General features: G+C 41.4%; 1 protein-coding gene across 1 annotated transcript in view; it reads right to left on the reverse strand.

The window, feature by feature from the left end:
* Positions 1 to 16,771, reverse strand: part of stox2a (storkhead box 2a) — a 38,141-nt gene extending 21,370 nt beyond the window's left edge. Inside the window, exon 1 of the mRNA XM_017464066.3 lies at positions 15,625 to 16,771. Within this exon, the coding sequence (XP_017319555.2) occupies positions 15,625 to 15,763 (139 nt within the window). The 5' untranslated portion in view covers positions 15,764 to 16,771. The remainder of the gene's footprint in view (positions 1 to 15,624) is intronic.
* Positions 16,772 to 25,000: the final 8,229 nt, after the last annotated feature.

Genomic DNA, 25,000 nt, shown 5'->3' on the forward strand with positions numbered 1-25,000 from the left:
AGCCGCATTGGTTTTATTGCTTTTACTTTAGTACGAAGGCGGGGGAGAGCGAGAGAGAGACTTGGGGTGAGAGAGAAAGAAAGAAGGATGGAGAGAGAAGGCTGAATGACGGAGGGAGAGAGGGAGAGAAGGACAGAGAGCGAGAAAGCAAGAGAGAGAGAGAAAGGAGGGGAGAGACGTTTGACATGAGAGAGAGAGAAGATAAATAGAGACATAAAAAGAGCGATAAGGAGGGAGAAAGGGATGTGAGAGGAATAGTAGAGAGAGAGAGAGAATGAAGAATAGAAAGATAAAAAGAAACCGAAATAGAAAGAAAAAAAAGGCCCAATGATAGCTGAAAAGAGAGCGAGAGAAAGGGAGAGAGGTAGAGAAAGGGGCAGCGAGAGACAGATAGAAAGAGACAGAGAGAGACAGACAGATATAGAGAGACAGACAGAGAGAGAGAAAGAGAGAGACAGTGATACAGATGAAGAGAGAGAGAGAGAGAGATAGAGAGAGAGAGAAGGAGAGAGAGAGAAGGAGAGAGAGAAGAGAGAGGAGATAAAGAGAGAGGAGAGAGAGAAGAGAGAGAGAGAAGAGAGAGGAGATAAAGAGAGAGAGAGAAGGAGAGAGGAGATAAAGAGAGAGAAGAGAGAGAAGAGAGAGAGAGAAGGAGAGAGAGAGAAGGAGAGAGGAGAAAGAGAGAGAGAGGAGAGAGAGAAGGAGAGAGAGAGAAGGAGAGAGGAGAAAGAGAGAGAGAGGAGAGAGGAGAAAGAGAGAGAGAGGAGAGAGAGAAGGAGAGAGAGAGAAGGAGAGAGGAGATAAAGAGAGAGAGAAGGAGAGAGGAGATAAAGAGAGAGAGAGGAGAGAGAGAAGAGAGAGAGAAGGAGAGGGAGAGAGAGAGGAGAGAGAGAAGGAGAGAGAGAGAAGGAGAGAGGAGATAAAGAGAGAGAAAAGGAGAGAGGAGATAAAGAGAGAGAGAGAAGAGAGAGAGAAGGAGAGGGAGAGAGAGAGAGAAGCCCCTCCCCTTTGACTGAAGTGAATTACCCAGAATGCTCCACCTCACGCAAAGACAGGAGGGGTGTGACCAATCAGAGCTGAGCTCACAGTGCAGCCTTTTTTTTTTAACACTGTCCTTCAGTGCAACTACACACACACACACACACACACACACACACACACACACACAATCTTTATCCCCTCCTCTCAATCTCACGAGCTAGTGGGCGGCCTGCTGAATTGGTAGTCATGGCAACGCATCCCAGTTGCTCCCTCTTGTTCCTCGGCAGCGTGCTACTACACACACACACACACACACACACACACACATCTCAATTTCCCTAATTCACACACACTCACACACACACACCCATTTCTCAACAAGCATTAGCAGACAGTGCGATGGCTGCAAGCTGAAAATCTCTCTCTTTCACACACACACACACACACACACACACACACACACACACACACACACACACACACCTCTGCAGTGCTTCCTACAGAAAAATCTTCACGCTCTCATAATATCAACGCTGCTTCACGTGCCTCAGGTTTCTCACCTGCAAAGTCGTCATTATGAACTCTTTGTGCTCATCACCGGCTGTCTCAGTGTCTTCCTCTCATTCTCCTGCGCAGAATTCAAGTAAAGCCGCGTTTACGCTGCCACGTCATCGTGAGCGCCTTGTGCGGCTGTGAGCTGCGGCAGGCGGCATTACGACTCATACTGCCCTGAATTAGTGACGAGCGAAAAACAGCCGGGGAAGAAGCCGCGTCAGAAATTTGCCATTAAAACGTCAGAGCGTGACGATCAGGCTCGTCTAAAATCCACCAATCGGTGGACGGCGCTGCTCGGCTCGCTGCACAGCTACACGTACGATAGCGGCGATGCAGAACCGTACTCACGGACTGAAGCTAATCTCTTCACGGCAAGCTGACTTAGTGTTTACGCAATCTGGATTACGAATCACGCTGACTGACCGCAGGTCTGTCGTTAGAGGATCTTCATCGAACTGATATGGACACACACACACACACACACACACACACACACACACACACACCATCATACAGTCTGTTCAGTGCAGCTCAGAACGCTGGGGTCTCGTACAATCATTTTGAAAGGTCGCTGAAGTAACAGTTCGAGACGTAAAGCTGATCAAGTCTACAGAAAGACCAAGAATTAACGAGGCATCTGCTCACAAAAGTATTGGCGCTGGTGGAAATCCCACTGTTACCAGCTTTAAGTTGATTATTTCCCTATAACAGCATGACCACGCGTGTTTATTCCCTTTATACCGAAGCAATTCACCAAAGATTACGGTAGTAGAACAGTTATAGAACATGTCATACCGTTTCTGTGTATTCTTCACGTTTAACGTCTGTGAAACAAGTCAGTTCCTGGTCTCGCTTACGTCATAGCATCTATAAAGCCGTCACAAGCCTCTCACTATTCTCGCTCTCTTTTAGTTAATCAGGCAAAAAAAAAAAACCCCCACAAAAACACAGCTTGTTACGCATGTTACCATAGAAACCCCAAAGAAGCGTAAACTCCTCCGTCCTGACGATGTGGAAAAACTTAAAGTTACAGCTTTACCTCTGACTGTTACAGAGCTCTGACACTGGAGACTCCTTCCGTAAACTTACAAAAACGTTACCATTTCAGCGATTACGTACGTTTTTAACAGGTGAGCGCGCTGTTACTATCCGAACGAGAACGTGTTAGAAAAAGCCGATGTTAGCAAATAAAGCTAACTCAGCTAGCCAGGCTATCCTCACAGCGTGAATGTGACGTGTGAATGAATCATCACTTTGGCTCTTTTTAAATAAAACGTAAACCGGTGTGTGAACAGCATATTTGGAAATAATAATAGATCATATAAATCTACCATTTATTGAAGGAGTCTCTTCGGAAAGCCATAATTCAGTTCATGTTCGTATATTACGCCTCGGTTAGCGGCTAACGCTGCTCACGCGTTTGAGATGACATCATCTCAGGAGCAAAGGAGCGAATCAGAGAAGGAGCAAGGGATAGACAGAGACATGCAGGAAGACAATAAGCAGGCTTCTGAATTAACCGGTTAAGATAGCAACGTTAGCAACGATGCTAAATGCTACACGGTTTATATAGCAAACACTGTAATGTGTCATGTAGAAAGGAGAAACGTGCTGATAAACAGCACTCATATACAGTGGATAAATACACTCAAAATACTCCGAATATCATCACTCCCGCTGTGAAAGGGATAGTTTCGTAAACTTTTATTAACTACTTTACAGTTCCAACTTGCATCACCAAAACTGCCCGCATCAGTTGCAGTCCAGTGCCATCTCCACGGCTTCCGCGTGTCCCTAGGCGGTCCATATGGGGTCATCCTCGGCATCCGCGGCGACGAGAACTCCAGAAGTAGGGCACGAGTATACCGAAATGATCAGAGGACCGGGCCGACACACACTCGACAACTTCGACGGATCGAACAAACACATATTCCTGAGCTATTCCGTTCCGTAAAAAAAAAAAATTCCCTTTTTTCTTTCTCCATCTGTCTGGTTCTCTCTCAGTCTTTCATCAGACCTACTGCAGCTCGAGTTCATCTCTGGTTCACGGCGTCGGCGAAGCTGCTCACACAGAGCCGAGTGTGTGACGGGTGTTTAAACCTCCTCGCGCTGTCCTACTTACATCCAGCCTGATGGAGTCAAACTCAAGTCAAATTTGCACATGAGAGACTTGACGCACGGGTCATACAGAAGTCACATTTACACACCCGGTCCTTAAAATACAGATCAGATCAGATACTCCGTCACATGGAAGACTCCAAATACACAAGTGATACACAACTTAACATCCATCCATTTTGTGTACCACTTATCCTACACAGGATCACGGGGAACCTGGAGCCTGTCCCCAGGGAATCGGGGCACGACGTGAGGGACACGAATCCAATCCATCGCAGGGCACAATCACACACGCTAAGGAAAATTTGGAAATGCCGATCAGACTACAGTGCATGTCTTTGGACTGGGGGAGGAAACCGGAGTACCCGGAGGAAACCCCCAAAGCACAGGGAGAACATGCAAACTCCGCACACACAGGGCATTCGAACCCTGTAACCCCGGAGGTGCTAATCACTAAGCCACCGTGCACCACACACATTAACATACAGTATGAGTCAAATGGCAGTCCAATGTACATGTAAGAAACTTTACCTGAAAATGACTTAACAAACAAGTCACACGGGAGTCACGTTTATACCCAACAGGCCGTGTTCACACCGGGTATTAATATTCAGTTTCATTCCATTCTATTCGATTGTCTTTATTCGGCGCGTTTAACAAAGGCCGTCGTCATGAGTCGTGTTTCGTATTTGAAAAAGATAAATGTTGTGATCGGGTGCTCCGATCGTACCTGGACGGCTGCGACGCGTAGCTGTTTACACCTGGCATTATGAACACGCATCTCCAGTGGCCACTTGCGTTCAGATTTCATACATCACTTCCTCTGCAGGAAGGCCGTCACACACATTTATTACGACAGCCTTCAGCCTTCCACTGCAGGAACCTACATGTACGGGCTGTTTTAAACACTTCGCTCAACAGGTCTGCTAACAAACCTGTCCATTAGCACGCGTGGTAGCGTTGCAGCTCGCTGTACAAGGAGTCAGGAACGTTCTGTAGCTTTTTAACGTTCCTTCTTTAATTAACGTGAGCGAGTCGGTATATTAAATGATCAGTTGCTCAAACATAAACATTTCATTTCGCGTTTTTGGGTTTAGCGTCATCCTGTAGCAGAACTAACGGCGCGTTCGAGTGCGTTGTGCGCACATGAACGCCACCACAAAGTCGTGATTACGAGTGGGGAAACTCGTGTTGGGGCGTGTGTCAGTAAGAAAACATACCGTCTGTAGTTCACGGTCAATATGTTGATGTTTCAGTCTTATCCGTCGAGCTACACATGATTTTATGGAGATGCCAGTGATCCTGACCCTTTCTGCTCTCCAGACCTGCCTGATCCATCCGGATGCCCTACCTCTGGATGGAGCACTCATCAACTGGAGGCTACGTTCTGCCACTGAGAACAACCCCAAGCAGTGCAACCTGGAGATCGCTGAGGACGGTGCTGCTTGAAGTACCATGGAAATGGTTTTGGACGTCAATTCCACATGGACGTTCTCGCTGTACTTGCTGGGACGACGGTTGCTGCGATGTCCTTGGGACTGCGATTACCACATACAGTTTTACACTCCCTTAGTGAATGGTGGACTAGTTCAACAAACAGACTTCATATAAACACCATAATGAACTTTCTTTTACTCTCACACTATCCGGTGTTCCCCAGATGAGGACGGGTTCCCTTCTGAGTCGGGTTCCTCTCAAGGTTTCTTCCTCGTATCATCTCAGGGAGTTTTTCCTCACCACCGTCACCACCGGCTCCCTCAATACGGATAAACTCACACGCTTAAAATCTCCATCCTGTGTTTATATGTTTCTGTAAAGCTGCTCTGAGACAATGTCCGCTGTTAAAAGCGCTCCACGAATCAAACTGAACTGAATCGAATGTTTACTCGCCTCAGAAGCTGATTTCAGTTATTAAATGTTTGGTAAATGCAGCAAGTTATTCAAATACAAACAAACTGCTTAACATCATTTACAGTCAAAACAAGCTAAATTCCTGCGCAAAACACGATAGCGTTGTACAATTACGATATAATATGTCACGATAAAGTTTACACTGGCTTCATAAATTGCTTAAAAACATTTTAATCACACGCATTCTGATGCACATTCTTTGTTCATCATTTTCTCGAAGTAGAGTTAAACAACTTGCTGTATTTTTATTTTGTAATTAATCAAGCGAAGGTACACCGCCGTCTTGCGCCGACAGAGTGACCTGAACGCACCTGACGTCGTAATTACGACTTCCCAACTCGTAAATACGAGCTACCCAAATTTCTCTCACTGACAGAACTTCGTGTAAAGCGTAAAGCCGCTTTACCCAAAGAAACAAACTTAATACGGCAAACATTTACAACATTTGGGGAACTCTACGTACGGTAGTTCTGTTTCTACAGTAAAGAAGACTGGTGTATATTAGAAAGCCAGCACGTGCGTTATTAAAAGTGACATTTTATTCCACTTCATGTCTACACAAGACCAAGTTGGGGCAGCTGGAAGCTTTTTTTTTTAATTCTGCCGAGGTCAGCACGAGCTGAAATCAATGGTGTATTTGATTATTGACTGCTGAATCCTGTCTGAATCACCCACACTGTTATTAATGTCTGCATCAAAGAGAGAAAACCCCTTCATTCAAACCCTGAGTGACAAAAAAAAGACTGCAAAAAAGAATTATTATTATTATTATCAAAAGATTATTACACCGCAGCGGTGTTGAAGTCTGGATTCTGATCGCTCAGCTGCCAATCACAGGTCTGTATTAATACAGTACGTTATCGTTTCTATAGCAACAGCTCATTAACTGGGACGTGAACAGCGGACGCTCCACTGATAATAAGCGGACTAAAAAACACGTGGAATCGTCGGTATGGTGAAGGTTGATGTAAAGAAACGTCTCCAGTGTCAGTGTTTTCTGACACCTTCAGGACAGAAGAGTTTACTTTTTGCGGTTTGTAACCACCAGCAAATTTAAGAGGGAATAAAACACTTCCCTACGTGACGTTACAGGAAAAGAATTAACTTCAGGGTGATAACAGTAACTCCGCTTCATCGCACCACCGGCTGGAAGCGTCTATACTGCATTTCTGCATCTTAAATCTCTAAGTGGATTTCTAACAATAACTCGTAAAACATGGCCACCATCAGCCAATCAGCATTCGCTGTCTGTCTGACAGTCTGTCTGTCTGTCTGTCTACATCACAACCAATTACTGACCAATCACTTGCTGAGTTCTGCAACCGATACCAGTCTCCAGCCGTTTGCGTTATTACACCAGTGAAGTGTTAAAACTTGCTTTTTTATTTCAAATCACTGCATTAACAACATTTACATATATTTCTGTCATAATTGGGCATCACACACACACACACACACACACACACACACACAGTAATGAGGACAGAGTGCCTCCAGATAGTGCAATTAATAAAACATATCTGCCGCACAGTCACTGGTTTTGAAGATGTTTTGGTAAAAAAAAAAACCTCCTGCAGCAGAAAGACACGCCACCCTGACACGCACGCACGCACACACACACACACACACACACACAGAGGCAAAACTGAAAGGTACAAACGGAAGAGAAAGCCCGAGATGCTGCTATTCTCAGTTGTGTCCCTGCCAGGCAGATGCAGTAGCAGTGTGTTCCATATTTAGCAAGAGTGTGGTACCGGACAGCCTCTGGAGCCTGAACACACACTCGGGCCTCGCTACACACACCCACATACAACGCATGTTACACATATACACACATGAAGATGCACGAACAGCTTCATATGTGGTATTTTAGACTATTTACTTCAACAACGAATAATTAAAGAAAACAAACACAGCGTACATCTAAAGAAAAAATAAAAATAGAAGGAGATATCAAATCTTACAGGTGGTCTTTACTTAGGGAAAGATGGAAATGCTCTAAAAACAAATCTGTTGTTAATAACAAAATAAAACAACAAAAAAAAAAAAATCAGATTTATCCTGCATTCACTGTGTTTATGAGAAAATTACACATAAATGGCCCACAGTGACGTTTCTCAATATGGCAGAATCCATGGAAATTCTGTTAGCGGTTGATGCTAAGTGTATTTTCAGTGTAATTATAGCTCTTGGGAGCCTTTTCTAAATAATGTAATAGCAGATCTGAGGTAAAAGTTGTTATTCTTTATAGTTCTGTGTCATTTAAACTCTCACTATACCTTTACTTTGCCTGTATCAAAGACCTTTTGGCTCTATGCTAGGTAGCTAAATCCTGAGGCTCAGCCATTAGCTAGCTTAGCTCTGTGTCCTTGTTTCCAGTTGCCTAGCAACAGTGCTCTCCTGTCATTTGAGTTAAAGTGACAGAAGTGTTGAGATTTGAAAATTAATTTGATAATCACTAAACAGGAAGTGGTAGCTCGGTGGTTAGGACTCTGGACTTCTGATCGGAAGGTCGAGAATTCAAATACCAGCACCGTCGAGCTTCCACGAGTGCGCCCTTGAGCAAGGCCCTTAACCCTCAATTGCTCAGTTGTATAAAAAATAATTGTTTGATAATTGTAAGTCGCACTGGATAAGGGCGTCTGCCAAATGCTGTAAATGTAAATGTAAAAATAACGAGGCGATCTGGAGCAAAGCTAAGTGCTGAATGCTACAGATGGGTTTGCTATATGTGAAGGCTAGCATATTAGCAGTCTGACTCCAGCTAAGCTTTAGTGACAGACTGACTGCACCTCAGAAACTCTTTCTTTATACATTTAACAAACATGAAAACTAAAGCGTTATACAAGAGTAAACGATGAGTAGAAGAAATTTGGTCTGTTTTAGCCTTTTTAAAGCTCAAGGTCTATTGAGGACTGTAAGATTATCACATAAGTACCGTTGAAATAATTATGACATTACTGATAACGTAGACAAAAATAAAGGCGATTGGTATTTCTGTCAGTATTTTTCTGGAACATTTTCAAAGTGATGTCAAATGGAGAGTCAGTTTAATAACTCAATCTGAAGAGGGCAGAAATTCACATATAGGGTCTCAGTCAAGCAAATCGGAGGCAAAAGAAAAACAATTATGGCTGAGAGCATATGCAAATCTGACTTAGCTTCCAGTTCTTTTCCATGAGAGTGCGTTATTCAAAATGGAAGTGATTTATTAAAATGAGCTAATGTTAGCCTTAACAAATGACTGCACCACAGTAAATTAAGCTAACGCTAGTCATTAGAACATTCTAAGCCAGTATAGCTTCACTCCAGTACAGTACGGAACACTCCGGTATTCCGTACACTTCAGTATTCCATAAACTATAGTATTCCCTACACTTCACCATTACACACACTCCAGTATTCCCTACACTTCACCATTACACACACTCCAGTATTCCGTACACTTCACCATTACACACACTCCAGTATTCCGTACACTTCACCATTACACACACTCCAGTATTCCCTACACTTCACCATTACACACACTCCAGTATTCCCTACACTGCACCATTACACACACTCCAGTATTCCCTACACTGCACCATTACACACACTCCAGTATTCCCTACACTTCACCATTACACACACTCCAGTATTCCATACACTATAGTATTCCCTACACTTCACCATTACACACACTCCAGTATTCCCTACACTTCACCATTACACACACTCCAGTATTCCCTACACTTCACCATTACACACACTCCAGTATTCCGTACACTTCACCATTACACACACTCCAGTATTCTGTACACTTCACTATTACACACACTCCAGTATTCCCTACACTTCACCATTACACACACTCCAGTATTCCATACACTTCAGTATTCCATACACTATATTATTCCCTACACTTCACCATTACACACACTCCAGTATTCCGTACACTTCACCATTACACACACTCCAGTATTCCATACACTACAGTATTTTGTACACTTCAGTATTTCAGACATAGAATTCCCTACACTATAGTATTCTGTACACATCAGTATTCCCTACACTACAGTATTACCTACATTAAAGTATTACAAAAGTCTCTAGAAAAAATTGTATTTGGTATTCCATAGACTATAGTATTCCATAGACTTCATCATTCCACACACTTCACTACTGTGTACAGTTCAGTATTCTGTACACCTCATTATTCCATACAATTCAGTATTCCATATGCTTCAGTATTCCATACGCTTCAATATTCCATACGCTTCAGTATTCCATACGCTTCAATATTCCATACGCTTCAGTATTCCATACGCTTCAATATTCCATACGCTTCAGTATTCCATACACTTCAGGATTCCATACACTTCAGTATTCCATACGCTTCAATATTCCATACACTTCAGTATTCCATACGCTTCAGGATTCCATACGCTTCAGTATTCCATACACTTCAGGATTCCATACGCTTCAGTATTCCATACACTTCAGGATTCCATACGCTTCAATATTCCATACACTATAGTATTACCTACACTTCAGTATTCCGCACACTTCAGTATTCCCTACACTTCATCGCTCCATATACTTTATCGTTCCATATACTTTAGCATTCTGTATACTTCAGTATTCCTGACACTTCAGTATTCCCAATGCTTCATTACTCCTTAGACTTCAGCATTCTGTGCACTACATTATTATGTACACGTCAGTATTCCGCATACTTCAGTCCTTCCCTACACTTCAGTATTGTGTACACGTCATCATTCCTTACACTTCAGTACTCCCTAACCTACCTTATTATCTACACTACAGCATTACACTTTCCAGTATTCTGTACACTTCAGTATTCCATACGTGTCAGTACTTCCGCTCACGCCTGTATTCGCTACACCACATCGTTCCATACACTTCCGTATTCCATCTGCTACGATATTATGTCCGCTTCAGTATTCCATAGTCTTCCATATTCCATACACTACAATATTAGACCTGCTTCAGTATTACAAACACTTCAGTTGTCTGTATACTACAGTATTCCATACACTACAATATGAAGTGCACTTCAGTATTCTGCGTACTTCGGTACTCTGTAAACAACAGTACACTGTAGACTTCAGTATTCTGTACATTTTAGTATTCTGTAAACTTAAGTGTTACATACACTATAGTATTCCATACGAAACTCCCAGCAAGCTCTGAGCAAAAAACAACAACGTACATTTACCACAGAACAATGGATGAGACCGATTTTCTTCAGCCAATCAATAGTAAGAAACCAGTAAGACAAAAGTTCAGGACACGAGACGTGAAAGTACCTGTATTTCACAGCCCGCGTCCTTTCCCCTTCAGTCAGTCGGGTAAATTTGATTAGTTTTTAATCTGACTGCTGTTTTAGCTGAAAAAAGAGAAAAGCGTAGTTTTTAGACGTCTCCGCTGTTGCAAAAGGTCAAAAACCATAAATGTGACAGCTAAACCGTAGCTAACTGGAGGTGGAGATTGCAGTTACACACATGGCATCTCTCTCTCCATCCCTCCCTCCTTCCTCACTATCCCTTGTACTCTCCTTCCCTCCCTCACTCACTCATTCGCTCTTTTACGCGTGTTACTACAGAGGCTCGGCTATTAATGCACCACCGTGGCCTCCTTTTTCTCCCACGCCTAAATCACAGGCTCTACTGCAGCTGGGACAGTGTGTGTGTGTGTGTGTGTGTGTGTGTGTGTGTGTGTGTTAGATGGACACACAGCAAGAGCCTATGGTTATATTTATGCCTGAAATTTCACACACAATGAAATAGTCACACCTCATGATATTTTTTGATTCACAAAAAGTAAAAAAAAATAAATTAAATAAAAAAAGTCTAACAATAACAATATAATAATACTACTGAGCCCGTAGATCATATAATTTACCATAAAGTATCGTATAGCTGATTCTCAGCACACACTCGTTAACTGATTAGGATGTCGAACAATAATGCGTCCACAATACCAGTGATTTGATCCTACATTAAATGTCTGCTGTATAAACACACACACACACACATACACACACACACACATGCACACACACACACGTTTCTTTGAATATCAGAAGGCAAACTGACTCAGCGATCAGTGGGAATAGGCTTATGGGAAAAATAAATAATAATGGCATGATGAAGGGTAAGAGAGTGAGGAGAGGTACAAGGCCGCTGTACAGGTGAGGAGTGTGTACACACAGCTGGCATTCATGTTACACAAAGGAGACCCAGAAAACACACACACACACACGCACACGCATACACACAACAAAGGCTGATCTAAGCATGCTACTAAGCCAAGAATAGCAAAAAAGAAGCTATGATTAGAAAAATTATGATCTTATTATGATCTTATTATGATCTTTATTATGATCCTATTATGATCTTTATAATGATCTTTATTATGATATTTATTATGATCTTTATTATGATCTTTTAAAGCTGACTAGTTACAAATTGAATCAGTGTGAAAATTGGATTTGGTGTTTTTGATTTTCGTCCTAGCAAGATACCTGGTCTAGGTACGTACACTCACCAGATGCACCAACGATCTCTGCTACTCCCTTCCAAGCTTTATTTCTCGCCGCATTGTCTCTATACACATTTTAATGAGAGGTTGTGTATGACAGGATAAGATTTTTGAATTTTTCTTCCATGTTTGTGTAAACAGTAAATAGGAACTAACTGCAGATATCTGAGGAATCATACGAGCCAGTTTCGCTTTCCTGCATAATACTTAACTTTAGGAGAATAAAGTCTAGTCATTTGCTAGTGTGAATGTAGGGAAAGCCTGAAAAACAGCGTCCATAGGAACAACCACCATGTTAATAAACAGATTAATCCATGAACTAACAATTAAAAACAACAATAACAACAACAAAAAAAAAACATTTACTGCAACAAACAGTCTAACCACCAGCTAGCATTCCAGTGAACAGGCTAACAGAAAATTCAGCATTACAGTAAATACGCTAATCCACAAACTAACATTAACAATAAGCCATTTTAACTAGTATTAAAATTAACGGTACCCATTAACTAGAATTATTGTAAACAGGCTAATTGAGATATTAGCATTATATAATAACAAGCCAGATAGCATTAAAGTAAACAAAGTAGCATTATAATAAACTGGGTAACCCATAAACTAACATACTAAACACCTAAAATATTAACGAGTGGTACAGTAACAAGACTAAACCACAAACTAGCATTATGGTAAAAAAAGACTATCCCACAAACTAGCATTATAGTAATTAGGCTAACCTACAACTAGCATAATATTATGCTAGGCTAACTAACAAACTAGTTTTACAGTAAATAAGCTAACCATTAACCTAGCATAATAGTACAAAGGCAACGGGACAGAACATTTCAGTCACAAAATTTCCATTTTACAATTGCAGTGCAGCATGAACATGACAATAAACTGGCGAATGAACTAGCACCACAGGACAACAAAAGCTACTTATTAGCATTGTTATAAATTGATATTGTTATAAATAGGATAAGCTATGAACTAGCACTGAAGTAGCCAGGCTAAGACACCAGGCTTATCTTAGGCTAATTTTGCTAAAGGCAAACCAGCTAATTAATCCGTTATTTTTGTTGGAGTAATACAAGTTTGTGTGTTAGCTATTCTCTACAATGCTAGTTCATTTTAGTTATTTACTAAATGGTAGGTCATGAGGTAATGTTCTAATGTCGTATATTTTATGACACAAAATGTTGCATATTACTTTCCGCACTGTGTCAAAACATTAGTGTTATGCAAGGCCAGCAAATTAGGACTAAGACTTACAAAATTAGGGATTGAGTGTAAGTGCTTCCTACAATGCTAGTTCATTTGTTTGCCTGTTTACTATAATGGCATTTCATGAGGTGCTGTTTTTGTATTTTGTATATTTTCTGACAGAAAATGATAAAAAATTAGATCAAAACTTTTTTTGATGGCACACATACACACTGTAAAAAGATTAACCACAAAATTGCTTTATAGTTAAAGCTAGTTTAATTTTTTTTAAATAGCTTGTTTTTGTGTCTTAGCAGCTAAACAACACCCCAGGTCTATTATTTAGCAATTAAACTTATATATAAATAACGCTAATTTGTTAGTTCGTCTGTTTGCAGCAGTGCTAGTCTGTAATTAGCCTGGTACTGCAATGGTCATGAGGTAATATTTTTTATACATTGTATAATGTTTAGTGACTGAAAGTTCCTGTAGAACAATGAGTCAAAACATCTGTCTAATATCCGTTTTATATTATTTGTTGTTTTCGTATAATGCTAACGTGTTGACCTGATGTGCTACAAAAGCAAAGTGATGCTGAACAGCTACATATTACATAGAGAAACATTACCTCATGAAGTTTCATTACTGTAAAATGGACAAACTAGCATTGTAGAGAATGCGTAACAAACAAACTAGCATTGTACAGAATGGTTTACACACAAAGCAGCATTGCTTAATGCTGGTTCATGGCTTACCCTATTTACAGTTTTGCAATTAGCCTAGTTACTGTGCAGTTCCTGAGGTAATATTTGACATTGGGTGCAAAAAAAAAATCTATTTCTAACATCAGTTCTTTTATTTGTTAGTCTGGTATCGTGCTAATATGATAAGTGATCCAATGTGCTACAAACGAAACGTGACGCAGAAGATTTTCAGGCACGAAAAACAGAACATAAAACAACGAAAATATTACCTCAGGATAAACCGAATGACAAATTATTCAACACAATACTTTAAAATATTTTTTTTTTATAATCAGCGCTAAAACACACTGCTTCGAATGAAACACTGCAAAGGCCCAAACAATAAAAATGGATCCTGTTTTTTTATTATTTTTTTTTATTTGGTTGCCAGTTCAGTAAACATTACACTCATCAGTAAGACAGTGTAAACATGTTGTTACAATGTTAGAATTTTATACACGAAGCTAAACACAGAGCGTATGCCTTCTACAAAAATCCTCTCGTTCGAATTAATCTCAGCGATACGATTATTAGAAACAAATTACAAAATACGAAACGATGATACTTAAGACTCCACTGTGCTACGACAGCGACTTTGGGTCTAGCATGCTAGCAGCAAGTGCGCAGAGGGTTAGCCTGTAAGCTAACGACGTCAGCTAGGCTAACTCTCTCCACCCACCCTCTCTCCTGGCAGCACACGAGGATACACACACACACTACTACACTTACACACCGTCACATGCTAACACACACACGCACATTATGCTAACAAAAACGGAGACTGGTTTTCAAGTGTGTAGTGAGACACAGAGAAAACAGAGACATTGAGCAGACTCTCCACTTCCTCTCTGTCTCTCTCGTCAGTCCTCCTTCTCACTATCGGACCGAAGTGACGTTTGACACGGAGTTTCGTCACCGCACCATGGCCGATGCTAATCACCCCAACTGTCCTGCGCTAACACACACCAGGACGATGCAGCCATCACCAAAATGGAGGGAAAAAAACGGACGCTAGGTCCTTCTCCACTCCATTTTTCTTCCCCTTCTCTCTCTCTCACGCTCTCTCTCATGAAATATCTTTCTCTCTCTCTCTCTCTCATTCTCTCTGCTCTCGTTTTCATCCTAGTCATGAAAAGGAGCTGAGACGAGAACACGGAGGCCGGCAGCTTGAATTTTTATCCACAACCTCGGTGATGTAATTCCCAAGCCAAGGACCAAAATGGTGGATGAGGGCTTGTATGCTTCCTGTTTTTTTCCCCCTCTCATTATCTTATCTCTACACCTTGATATCATTCAGGAAAGACACGAACATCAGCACACACACACACACACACACACCCCTTTTTTTTGTAACAAACACACTCTAGTAGAGAAAAACAGAACCAGGCCCAGACACTAGAGCTAGAAGCCAGGATGCTAGCAGGCTAGGAATGTGTGTGTGTAAGAGAGAAAAAAAACAGAACTATGTATTTCTATTTTTTATATACACACATATTAGATGAGCATTTACACTATAGGCTTTAAAAAAAAAAAATTTGGACACTAGGCTAATATAAGTTGCACCCACCTTGAGCGATGTAGGGCGCAAGAGGGGGGAGAGAAGGGGGGAAGTGCTTGTGGAGCCGGTAGTCCTTGTCGCGATCGGAGCCCAAATCGGGTCCGTCCGGACCGGGCCATGCCCGCCGCAGGTTGCGCGTTTTCTTCATCGTTGCGTTGGAGGGGACAGGACGGGAACGGGGCAAAAAGGGGGTGAGGGAGCAAGGGGGTAAAGGGGTAGGGAGGAAGGGGGGGTGCAAATGTGACGCTTTAGTCCTCCCACATTGGAATGGGGCACCCCGGTCCTGGCATCAGGCTAGATGCATGGTTTCTTCACACACACCCGCACACACACACACGCACACACACACTAGGAACGACACACAGGCTCGGCTTGAGCCAATCCGGATGACCCGAAGCCAAACATCGGGATACACACTCCGCAGAACACACATTAAGAATGATGGACAGAAGGATGGATACCGGATTTAAGCAAGGTGCCTCGGAATGAGAGGATGGAGTAAGAGGGAGGGAGGGAGGGAGGGAGGGAGGGAAGGATACTGCGGAGGGAGAGAGAGAAGGAGAGAGAGAGAGAGAGAGAGAGAGAGAGCAGCGCGAGGCCTGTGTGTCCAACAATAGCTCCGTTCAACGCCGCACCGAGACAAAAGGCCTCCGCTGGGAAAGAGAGAACACGAAAAAAACGAGTGCAGTCCTCGAGGAGGAGGCGACCTCAAAAAACACTGAACAAGTGCGAATGTGAAGCAGGAAACAGAAGGCAGGGGCACTCGTCCTCCGTCCTCCGTCCTCCTCCAGCCTCGAAAAACAACAAGACCACCAGCACCACCAGCACCAGCAAGCCGATGGATGAGAGACGGAGGAGGAAAAAAGATGGAAGCAGAAATAAAAAGAGAGACGCTGCTCCTCTTTTGTTCAGTAAATCCACGCTGAAGGAGGACGCTCACTCATTCACACGCCTGCATCCCTTCTTCCTCTGCTGCTACTGCCAGCACCTTCCGCTGATAGGGTGTGTGTGTATGTGTGTGTGTGTGTGTGTGTGACAGAGAGAGAGAGAGAGAGTGTGTGTGAGGATGGGGAACGAGGGAGGGGGAGAGCGGGAGACTGAGCGATCGAGTGTGAGAGCACACGTCTGACAGAGGGAGAGAGGGAGAGAGAGGAAGGAGGAGATTGAGAGATGAAGGGATGGACAGCTTGTGTGGTGAACGAAAAAAGAAATAATAACAGATTTAAAAGGAGAAAAAATATGAAAATATCGCTAGTCAAGAACAACTTATTCAGGAACGACTGAAAGAAAATTGCTGATGGTATCCGGAACGAGGGATTTTACTAACCCCATACGCTCTCTCTCTCTCTCTCTCTCTCTCTCTCACTGTCTTTCTCTGTCCCTCTCTGTTTCTCTCTGTCTGTCTGTCTCTCTCACATTTGTCTCTCTCTCTTTCTCTCTGTACGTCTTTAGGGATCTCATGCCATCTCTCTCTCTCTCAGTTCTCTAACTGCTAGAACCCTGATTAAAGCAGCAGTATGTAATGTTCAGAGCCCTCTTCTGTCTGTGAAGTGAACTGCAACTGCACTTAAAAAAAAAAAAACACTGACAAGCCTTCAACCTCCCCCAAACTGACTCCACCCAAAAAATTAAGTCTGAAACAGAAACGTTCCTCTATAAAAAAAAAAAAAGGTAAACATTTTCTAAAGCACTGCAGATGTGTGAAAATGCAGATGTTTTTGTTTGTTTGTTTGTTTGTTTTCAGCAACACCCCATTTAAGTGTCACAGCAAGACGTTTCATGTGTAAATAAATGTAACTGCTAAATAAATGCAACATTTCATGTGTAAATTTAGTGCGTGTGTTACAGATCATTCACAAAGTTAGCAAGAAGGTTTTTTGTTGTTGTTGTTGTTTTTTTACAAAAATTTGCTAGGCTAGATTTGTTAGGATCCCCAACAGAAAAGCGTTCGCCCTTTCAAATCCCGGCTATACCACAGCCGTCCGTGGCCGGGAGCCAAGGGAGCGAACGTGGGTGGGAGGGGCGTACTCTCTCTAATCTGTCAATCACAGCGACACTAGCCAGTCACGAGCATCTGTGCCCTCATGTATGTGGAAGAAGGTAGACAGCATTTTCCTCCAAGTGTGTTAAAGCAGTGTTTCTCAACCAGGGACCCCTAGTGGTCCGTATTATATTCAATCAAATATATCACATGCCCATCAAATGTGAGAACAGTTTAAGATATGTTTTAAAATGAACCAATTTGGTTATTACAAATGAAATGATCATTTGCAAAAACCTACGAGCAGTAGACAAGTTCAAGTGTCGCACTGACGGATAAAGTAAACAGAAGATAATTCAGAGAGTCGAATTAAATGTCACACCAACAATAAAATGTAAAAAAAAAAAAAAAAAAAAACTTGAAATATTTTGATTACATTTTAAATGTCCAATGTTGATATTATTAACATTAAAATATTAATAAAATAAAGTAACATATATAGAAATGACTGTTAAATATATATAGCCTAGAATTGCTGTGGAGTGAAGGGGTCCTTGTGGATTGTCCGAAACATGCTAGAGCTCACGAAAGGTTGAGAACCACTGTGTTAAGCCACCCTGTGGCGCAGCATGAGCAGCGGGGGTCGCTCTCGTATGAGCTGGTCGAAAGGTAGGAATTGGCCAAGATCAAATTAGGAAAAATGATAAAAAGAAAAAAGAATCTCTTGGACTGTAGCCAGAGTGAATTTAGCGTTTATAAGAAACTACAGCTCACAAGGTTTATATATTAGGAAGAATCAGCGTGGAGCTGGAGTCGGGGCTTTCAGTTATGAAGAAAGCGTGAAATACAATACACGAGCGTGATCTGATGACAGCTTCTTCTCTTTTTTTTAAAGAATTAAACGCTGCCTTTGGTCAGAATCATGTGAATGTGTTCATGTGAATCACTGTGTTTCAGTCGCGCCACGCTGAAATGCAATCCACGTGCACAAGGACACACCCGGTAACGTACAAGGGTGATCGCCATTCATCGACATCCGCACGTGAATACGAAGAAATTCAGCGTTTACACAACTTTACTCATATATTTACACGCAACTTCACTACAAGGTTGACGAATAAGACCAAATTTGACTTTCAGGTTTAATAAATTATAATTCAGTGGTGGAATGAACGTCCAACCTCAATCCGGACCGCAGAACCTGCCGCCATTTTCAAAAAACAGCTGCAGACCCACCTCTTCCATGAGCACTTAACTAACCCCTACCATTCCATCCCCACATTATTAAAAATAATAATAATAATAATTACTCTGGCTCTTACACCTCGACTCTGCGCACATAAATGTTGTACGGTAGCACCACTCGTATTGTTCTCCGCTGGATATATCGCTTTGCTTGTATTTCCTCATTTGTAAGTCGATTTGGATAAAAGCGACCGTGAAATGAATGAATGCAAATGTAAATAATGTAAATGCAAATGTAAATAAAGATGATAAATTAATCAAATTTGCATTACCCCCGCCCACACTTTTAGACTTTACGCCCCAAAATAGGTGTGTAAAATAAATGTGTAAAACAGATGTGTAAAACAGGTGTGTAAAACAGATGTGTAAAATAGGTGTGTAAAATAGATGTGTAAGATAGGTGTGTAAAATAGGTGTGCAAAATAGGTGTGTAAAATAGGTGTGTAAAACAGATGTGTAAAATAGGTGTGTAAAATAGGTGTAAAATAGGTGTGTAAAACAGATGTGTAAAATAGGTGTAAAATAGGTGTGTAAAATAGGTGTGTAAAACAGATGTGTAAAATAGGTGTAAAATAGGTGTGTAAAATAGGTGTGTAAAATAGGTGTGTAAAATAGGTGTGCAAAATAGGTGTGTAAAATAGGTGTGTAAAACAGATGTGTAAAACAGGTGTGTAAAACAGGTGTGTAAAACAGGTGTGTAAAATAGGTGTGTAAGATAGGTGTGTAAAATAGATGTGTAAAACAGGTGTGTAAAACAGGTGTGTAAAACAGGTGTGTAAAATAGGTGTGTAAGATAGGTGTGTAAGATAGGTGTGTAAAATAGATGTGTAAGATAGGTGTGTAAGATAGGTGTGTAAAACAGGTGTGTAAAACAGGTGTGTAAAACAGGTGTGTAAGATAGGTGTGTAAAATAGGTGTGTAAAATAGGTGTGTAAGATAGATGTGTAAAATAGGTGTGTAAAACAGGTGTGTAAAATAGGTGTGTAAAAGAGGTGTGTAAAATAGATGTGTAAAAGAGGTGTGTAAGATAGGTGTGTAAGATAGGTGTGTAAAAGAGGTGTGTAAAATAGGTGTGTAAGATAGATGTGTAAAATAGATGTGTAAAAGAGGTGTGTAAAATAGGTGTGTAAGATAGGTGTGTAAAATAGATGTGTAAAAGAGGTGTGTAAGATAGGTGTGTAAGATAGGTGTGTAAGATAGGTGTGTAAGATAGGTGTGTAAAATAAATGTGTAAAAGAGGTGTGTAAGATAGGTGTGTAAGATAGGTGTGTAAGATAGGTGTGTAAGATAGGTGTGTAAAATAGGTGTGTAAAAGAGGTGTGTAAGATAGGTGTGTAAGATAGGTGTGTAAGATAGGTGTGTAAAAGAGGTGTGTAAGATAGGTGTGTAAGATAGGTGTGTAAAATAGGTGTGTAAGATAGGTGTGTAAAATAAATGTGTAAAATAGGTGTGTAAGATAGGTGTGTAAAATAAATGTGTAAAAGAGGTGTGTAAGATAGGTGTGTAAAATAGGTGTGTAAAATACGTGTGTAAAATAGGTGTGTAAAAGAGGTGTGTAAGATAGGTGTGTAAGATAGGTGTGTAAGATAGGTGTGTAAAATAGGTGTGTAAGATAGGTGTGTAAGATAGGTGTGTAAGATAGGTGTGTAAAATAGGTGTGTAAGATAGGTGTGTAAAATAAATGTGTAAAAGAGGTGTGTAAGATAGGTGTGTAAAATAGGTGTGTAAGATAGGTGTGTAAGATAGGTGTGTAAAAGAGGTGTGTAAGATAGGTGTGTAAGATAGGTGTGTAAGATAGGTGTGTAAAATAGATGTGTAAAATAGATGTGTAAAAGAGGTGTGTAAAATAGATGTGTAAAATAGATGTGTAAAATAGATGTGTAAAAGAGGTGTGTAAAATAGACGTGTAAAATAGACGTGTAAAATAGATGTGTAAAATAGGTGTGTAAAATAGATGTGTAAAATAGGTGTGTAAAATAGATGTGTAAAATAGATGTGTAAAATAGATGTGTAAAAGAGGTGTGTAAAATAGACGTGTAAAATAGACGTGTAAAATAGGTGTGTAAAATAGATGTGTAAAAGAGGTGTGTCGTTTTGCTCATGTGAAAGATAAGACCTGTCTGTAAATCAGCTCGTACATTCGGACAGGTTAATCCTGTCAGTTATTCCCAGTGTTTTATGTCATGGATTTCTATAAGATGGTCCCTGAAGGTTTAAAAGCCAAAGTGCTGATAAGAAATAAAATGACTGTTACTAAAGAAACACTTAAGTGAAAGTAAAAAGACGCCTTAATGTTAAACTTCACAGCTCAGTCTCCATGCCTCGTTAGAGATTACTTTCAGTCACATCCCAAACTCAGAGATTCCATTCTAACAAGACTCGGGTGCGTTTCACCCATAATGCACTGCGAGCACACATCAGACTTAACACTGAGTGTGTCTGACCCTGTTACCCCGCCCCCTTTACTAAACACTCCCAGTGCATTTCACAAAAAACACACATCTGTCACAGTGTGTAACGGCCAATCAGAAACAGGAGTGTGTGTGTGTGTGTGTGTGTGTGTGTGTGTGTGCGTGTGTGTGTGTGTGTGTGTTCTATATAAACTGCTATATTTTATATTACTTGAATACATAAAATTTTTGTTATTTATTTGGTGTATATTATTTTTATACTGTATAGCCTTACAATACAACTTTTGATATTATATTATTTATTATTGTTTATTTACGTAGAATCTATTTATTCACGGTATTTATATTTATTTAATTGTGTATTTCATTCATCTCATTTCTAAGTAATCACCGTAATAAGACTGTTTTTATAATACAGCTGTAAGATACACTATAATATAATAATTTGTATAATAACTTATAATTTACTATTTATTTATTTGCAAACACAACACAGGTTTATTTGTGTTATAAATATATATATATTTGTTTAACAAATATATATTTGTTAAATATAGGTGTGCAACAATTATTGGCACCCTTTTAGTCAATGCTTTGTGCTAGCTCCCTTTGCCAAGATAACAGCTCTGAGGCTTCTCCTATAACGCCTGATGAGGTTGGAGAATACATGGCGAGGGATCTGAGAGCGTTCCTCCATACAGAACCTCTCCAGATCCTTCACATTTCGAGGTCCACGCTGGTTTCGAGGTCCTCTTCAGTTCACCCTACAGGGTTTCTATGGGGTTCGGGTCAGGGGACTGGGATGGTCAGGGCAGGACCTTGATTTTGTGGTCAGTAAATCATGTTTGTGTTGATTCTGATGATGTTTTGGATCATTGTCCTGCTGGAAGATCCAACCACGGCCCATTTGAATCTTTCTGGCAGAGGCAGTCAGGTGTTCATTTAATATCTGTTGATATTTGAGAGTCCATGATGCCATGTATCCTAACAAAATGTCCAGGTCCTCTGGCAGAAGAACAGCCCCAAAACATTAAAGATCCTCCTCCATATTTAACCGTGGGCATGAGGGACTTTTCCATACGGCTATCTCTCTGTGTGCTCCAAAACCACCTCTGTGTTTATTACCAAAAAGCTCTATTCTGGTTTCATCTGACCGTAGAACCCGATCCCATTTGAAGTTCCAGTAGTGTCGGCACACTGAAGACGCTCGAGTTTGTTTTTGGATGAGAGTAGAGGCTTTTTCCTGAAACCCTTCCAAACAGCTTGTGGTGATGTCGGTGACTTCAGGTTGTAGTTTTGGAGACTTTCTGACCCCAAGACACGACTAACTCCTGCAGTTCTCCAGCTGTGATCCTCGGAGATGTTTTATCCACTTGAACCGTCCTCTTCACAGTGCGTTGAGACGATATAGACACGCGTCCAATTCCAGGTCGATTCATAACATCTCCAGTCGACTGGAACGTCTTAATTATTGCCCTGATGGTGGAAATGGGCATTTTTTTTCTTTCATTATACTTCCAAGTTTCTAGGTGTACAAAAGATATGTGTGGATGTTGTTGTTGTTGTTGTCGTTGTTGTTTAAATGGCCTTAGTGTGTTTTCCATCCACCAGGGGTTTTTAATTTCCTGAGTAAGTATGTCTCTTGTAGAGTTTTACACAGAACCTTTATTGTTCCAGATTTTAGGGTACTAAATGTAACTTTTTGTTCCATGAGTGTGTATTTGTTTTAAATTTCTTGTCATGTACGAGGTGTAAAGTTGATGGAAACGGTGTAACCAGGGTGTGTTCCAGTTTCTAGTGACTGTGTGTATTTTAATTACGCCATGTTGTCACCGTTAGTGTGAATATACTCTCTAGAACAGCAGCTACTGGAACAATTCAAGGCTAAATTTAAAGACTTTTCAGAAAACTCATATTTAAACAGGCCGAGTGTGGCCGTCAGAAAGGCTGATATTTATGAAGCCTGAAAAACTATGAAGTGTTGTTCATTCGCAGCGCTACAGCACCACCTAATGGCGGAGGCCTGTTACTGCAGCTCTGAGGTCAGTAAGGCTCAAATACACACAATCATTCATTCGTTTTTAATTCTTATTATACACACACAGTAAAGTGAACCAGTTACACTGCTATCTGAAGTAAGTACACTACATCGTGATTCCTATATTAGTGCACTAGGGCACTCCTACTAAACAGTGCACTATAGTCAGGGGACTAAATTATCAATCCCATTTTAGAGTGTGCTATAATAAGGGGACAAAATAATCTGCATTATTTTGGGCTTTCTTCAGTTCTGATGGTGTTTATTTTGAGTTTTGATCCATCTATCTATCTATCTATCTGTCTGTCTGTCTGTCTATCTGTCAAATGAGTATGTGCATCTAACATACACTCCTGCAGAGAGTGAGAAAGAGAGAGAGAGAGAGACGGAGAGAGAGATCTATAGAGAAAGAGACAAAGACAGAGACAGACAGATGGACAGAAAAATATAGAGTAAGAGACAAAGCAAGACAGAGCCAGACAGAGAGGGAAAGAGAGTGAGACAGGTAGAGAGAGAGGGGGGGGGAGAGACAGGCAGACAGGTAGAGAGCGGGAGACAGACAGAGAGGGAAAGAGAGTGAGACAGGTAGAGAGAGAGAGAGAGAGAGGGAGAGAGAGAGTGAGACAGGTAGAGAGAGGGAGGGAGGGAGAGAGAGAGTGAGACAGGTAGTGAGAGAGAGAGAGAGAGAAAGAGAGTGAGACAGGTAGAGAGAGAGAGAGAGGGAGAGAGAGAGTGAGACAGGTAGAGAGAGGGAGGGAGAGAGAGTGAGACAGGTAGTGAGAGAGAGAGAGAGAGAAAGAGAGTGAGACAGGTAGAGAGAGAGAGGGAGAGAGAGACAGGCAGACAGGTAGAGAGCGGGAGACAGACAGACAGAGAGGGAAAGAGAGTGAGACAGGTAGAGAGAGAGAGAGAGAGAGAGAGACAGAGAGAAAGAGAGTGAGACAGGTGGAGAGAGAGACAGACAGACAGACAGATAGACAGTGAGGGAGGAGGGACTATGCAGCCAAGCTCACTCTGTTCATTCATACAGAAGGAAAGAGGAGTAAAACACACACACACACACACACACACACACACACACACACACACACACACACACACACACACACACGACAGCCATCTTCTCTCTAAGCTGCAACAGCAGCCATAACCATGGCAACGCGGTGGCAACAGCCGATGAGCTCACCGGCTTTGCAGCTAAAGAGCGAGAAAGGACTGTGTGTGTGTGTGTGTGTGTGTGTGTGTGTGTGTGTGTGTGTGTGTGTGTTTTACTCCTCTTTCCTTTTGAGAGAGCGAGAGTGAGAGAGAGCGAGAGAGAGAGAGAGAGAGAGAGAGAGAGAGAGAGAGAGAGAGAGAGTGAGAGAGAGAGAGACAGAGAGAGAGAGAGAGAGACAGAGAGAGAGACAGAGAGAGAGAGAGGGAGAGAGAGAGAGTGAGAGAGAGACAGAGAGAGAGAGAGAGAGAGAGAGAGAGAAACAGCAACAGCAGCTCATGTCCTGATTCAGAAAAGCGCTTTGTTTTAAACTCAGTCTGGGGTTTGGGATAAAGAAGCACGACACAAATGGACCTGAGTCTCTAAAACGCTGAGGAAAGATTTTACAGAAGATTTTAAAGCGAGAGAGATTTTCTTTTCCCTTTTCCCTCAAATGTACGAGTCCATCAGCGACTACAATACACCGTCTGATTCAGTTCAGCAGATCAGCCTAACAA

Source organism: Ictalurus punctatus, chromosome 3 (assembly GCF_001660625.3).
Source record: "Ictalurus punctatus breed USDA103 chromosome 3, Coco_2.0, whole genome shotgun sequence".
In the NCBI taxonomy this organism is placed as follows: Eukaryota; Metazoa; Chordata; class Actinopteri; order Siluriformes; family Ictaluridae; genus Ictalurus; species Ictalurus punctatus.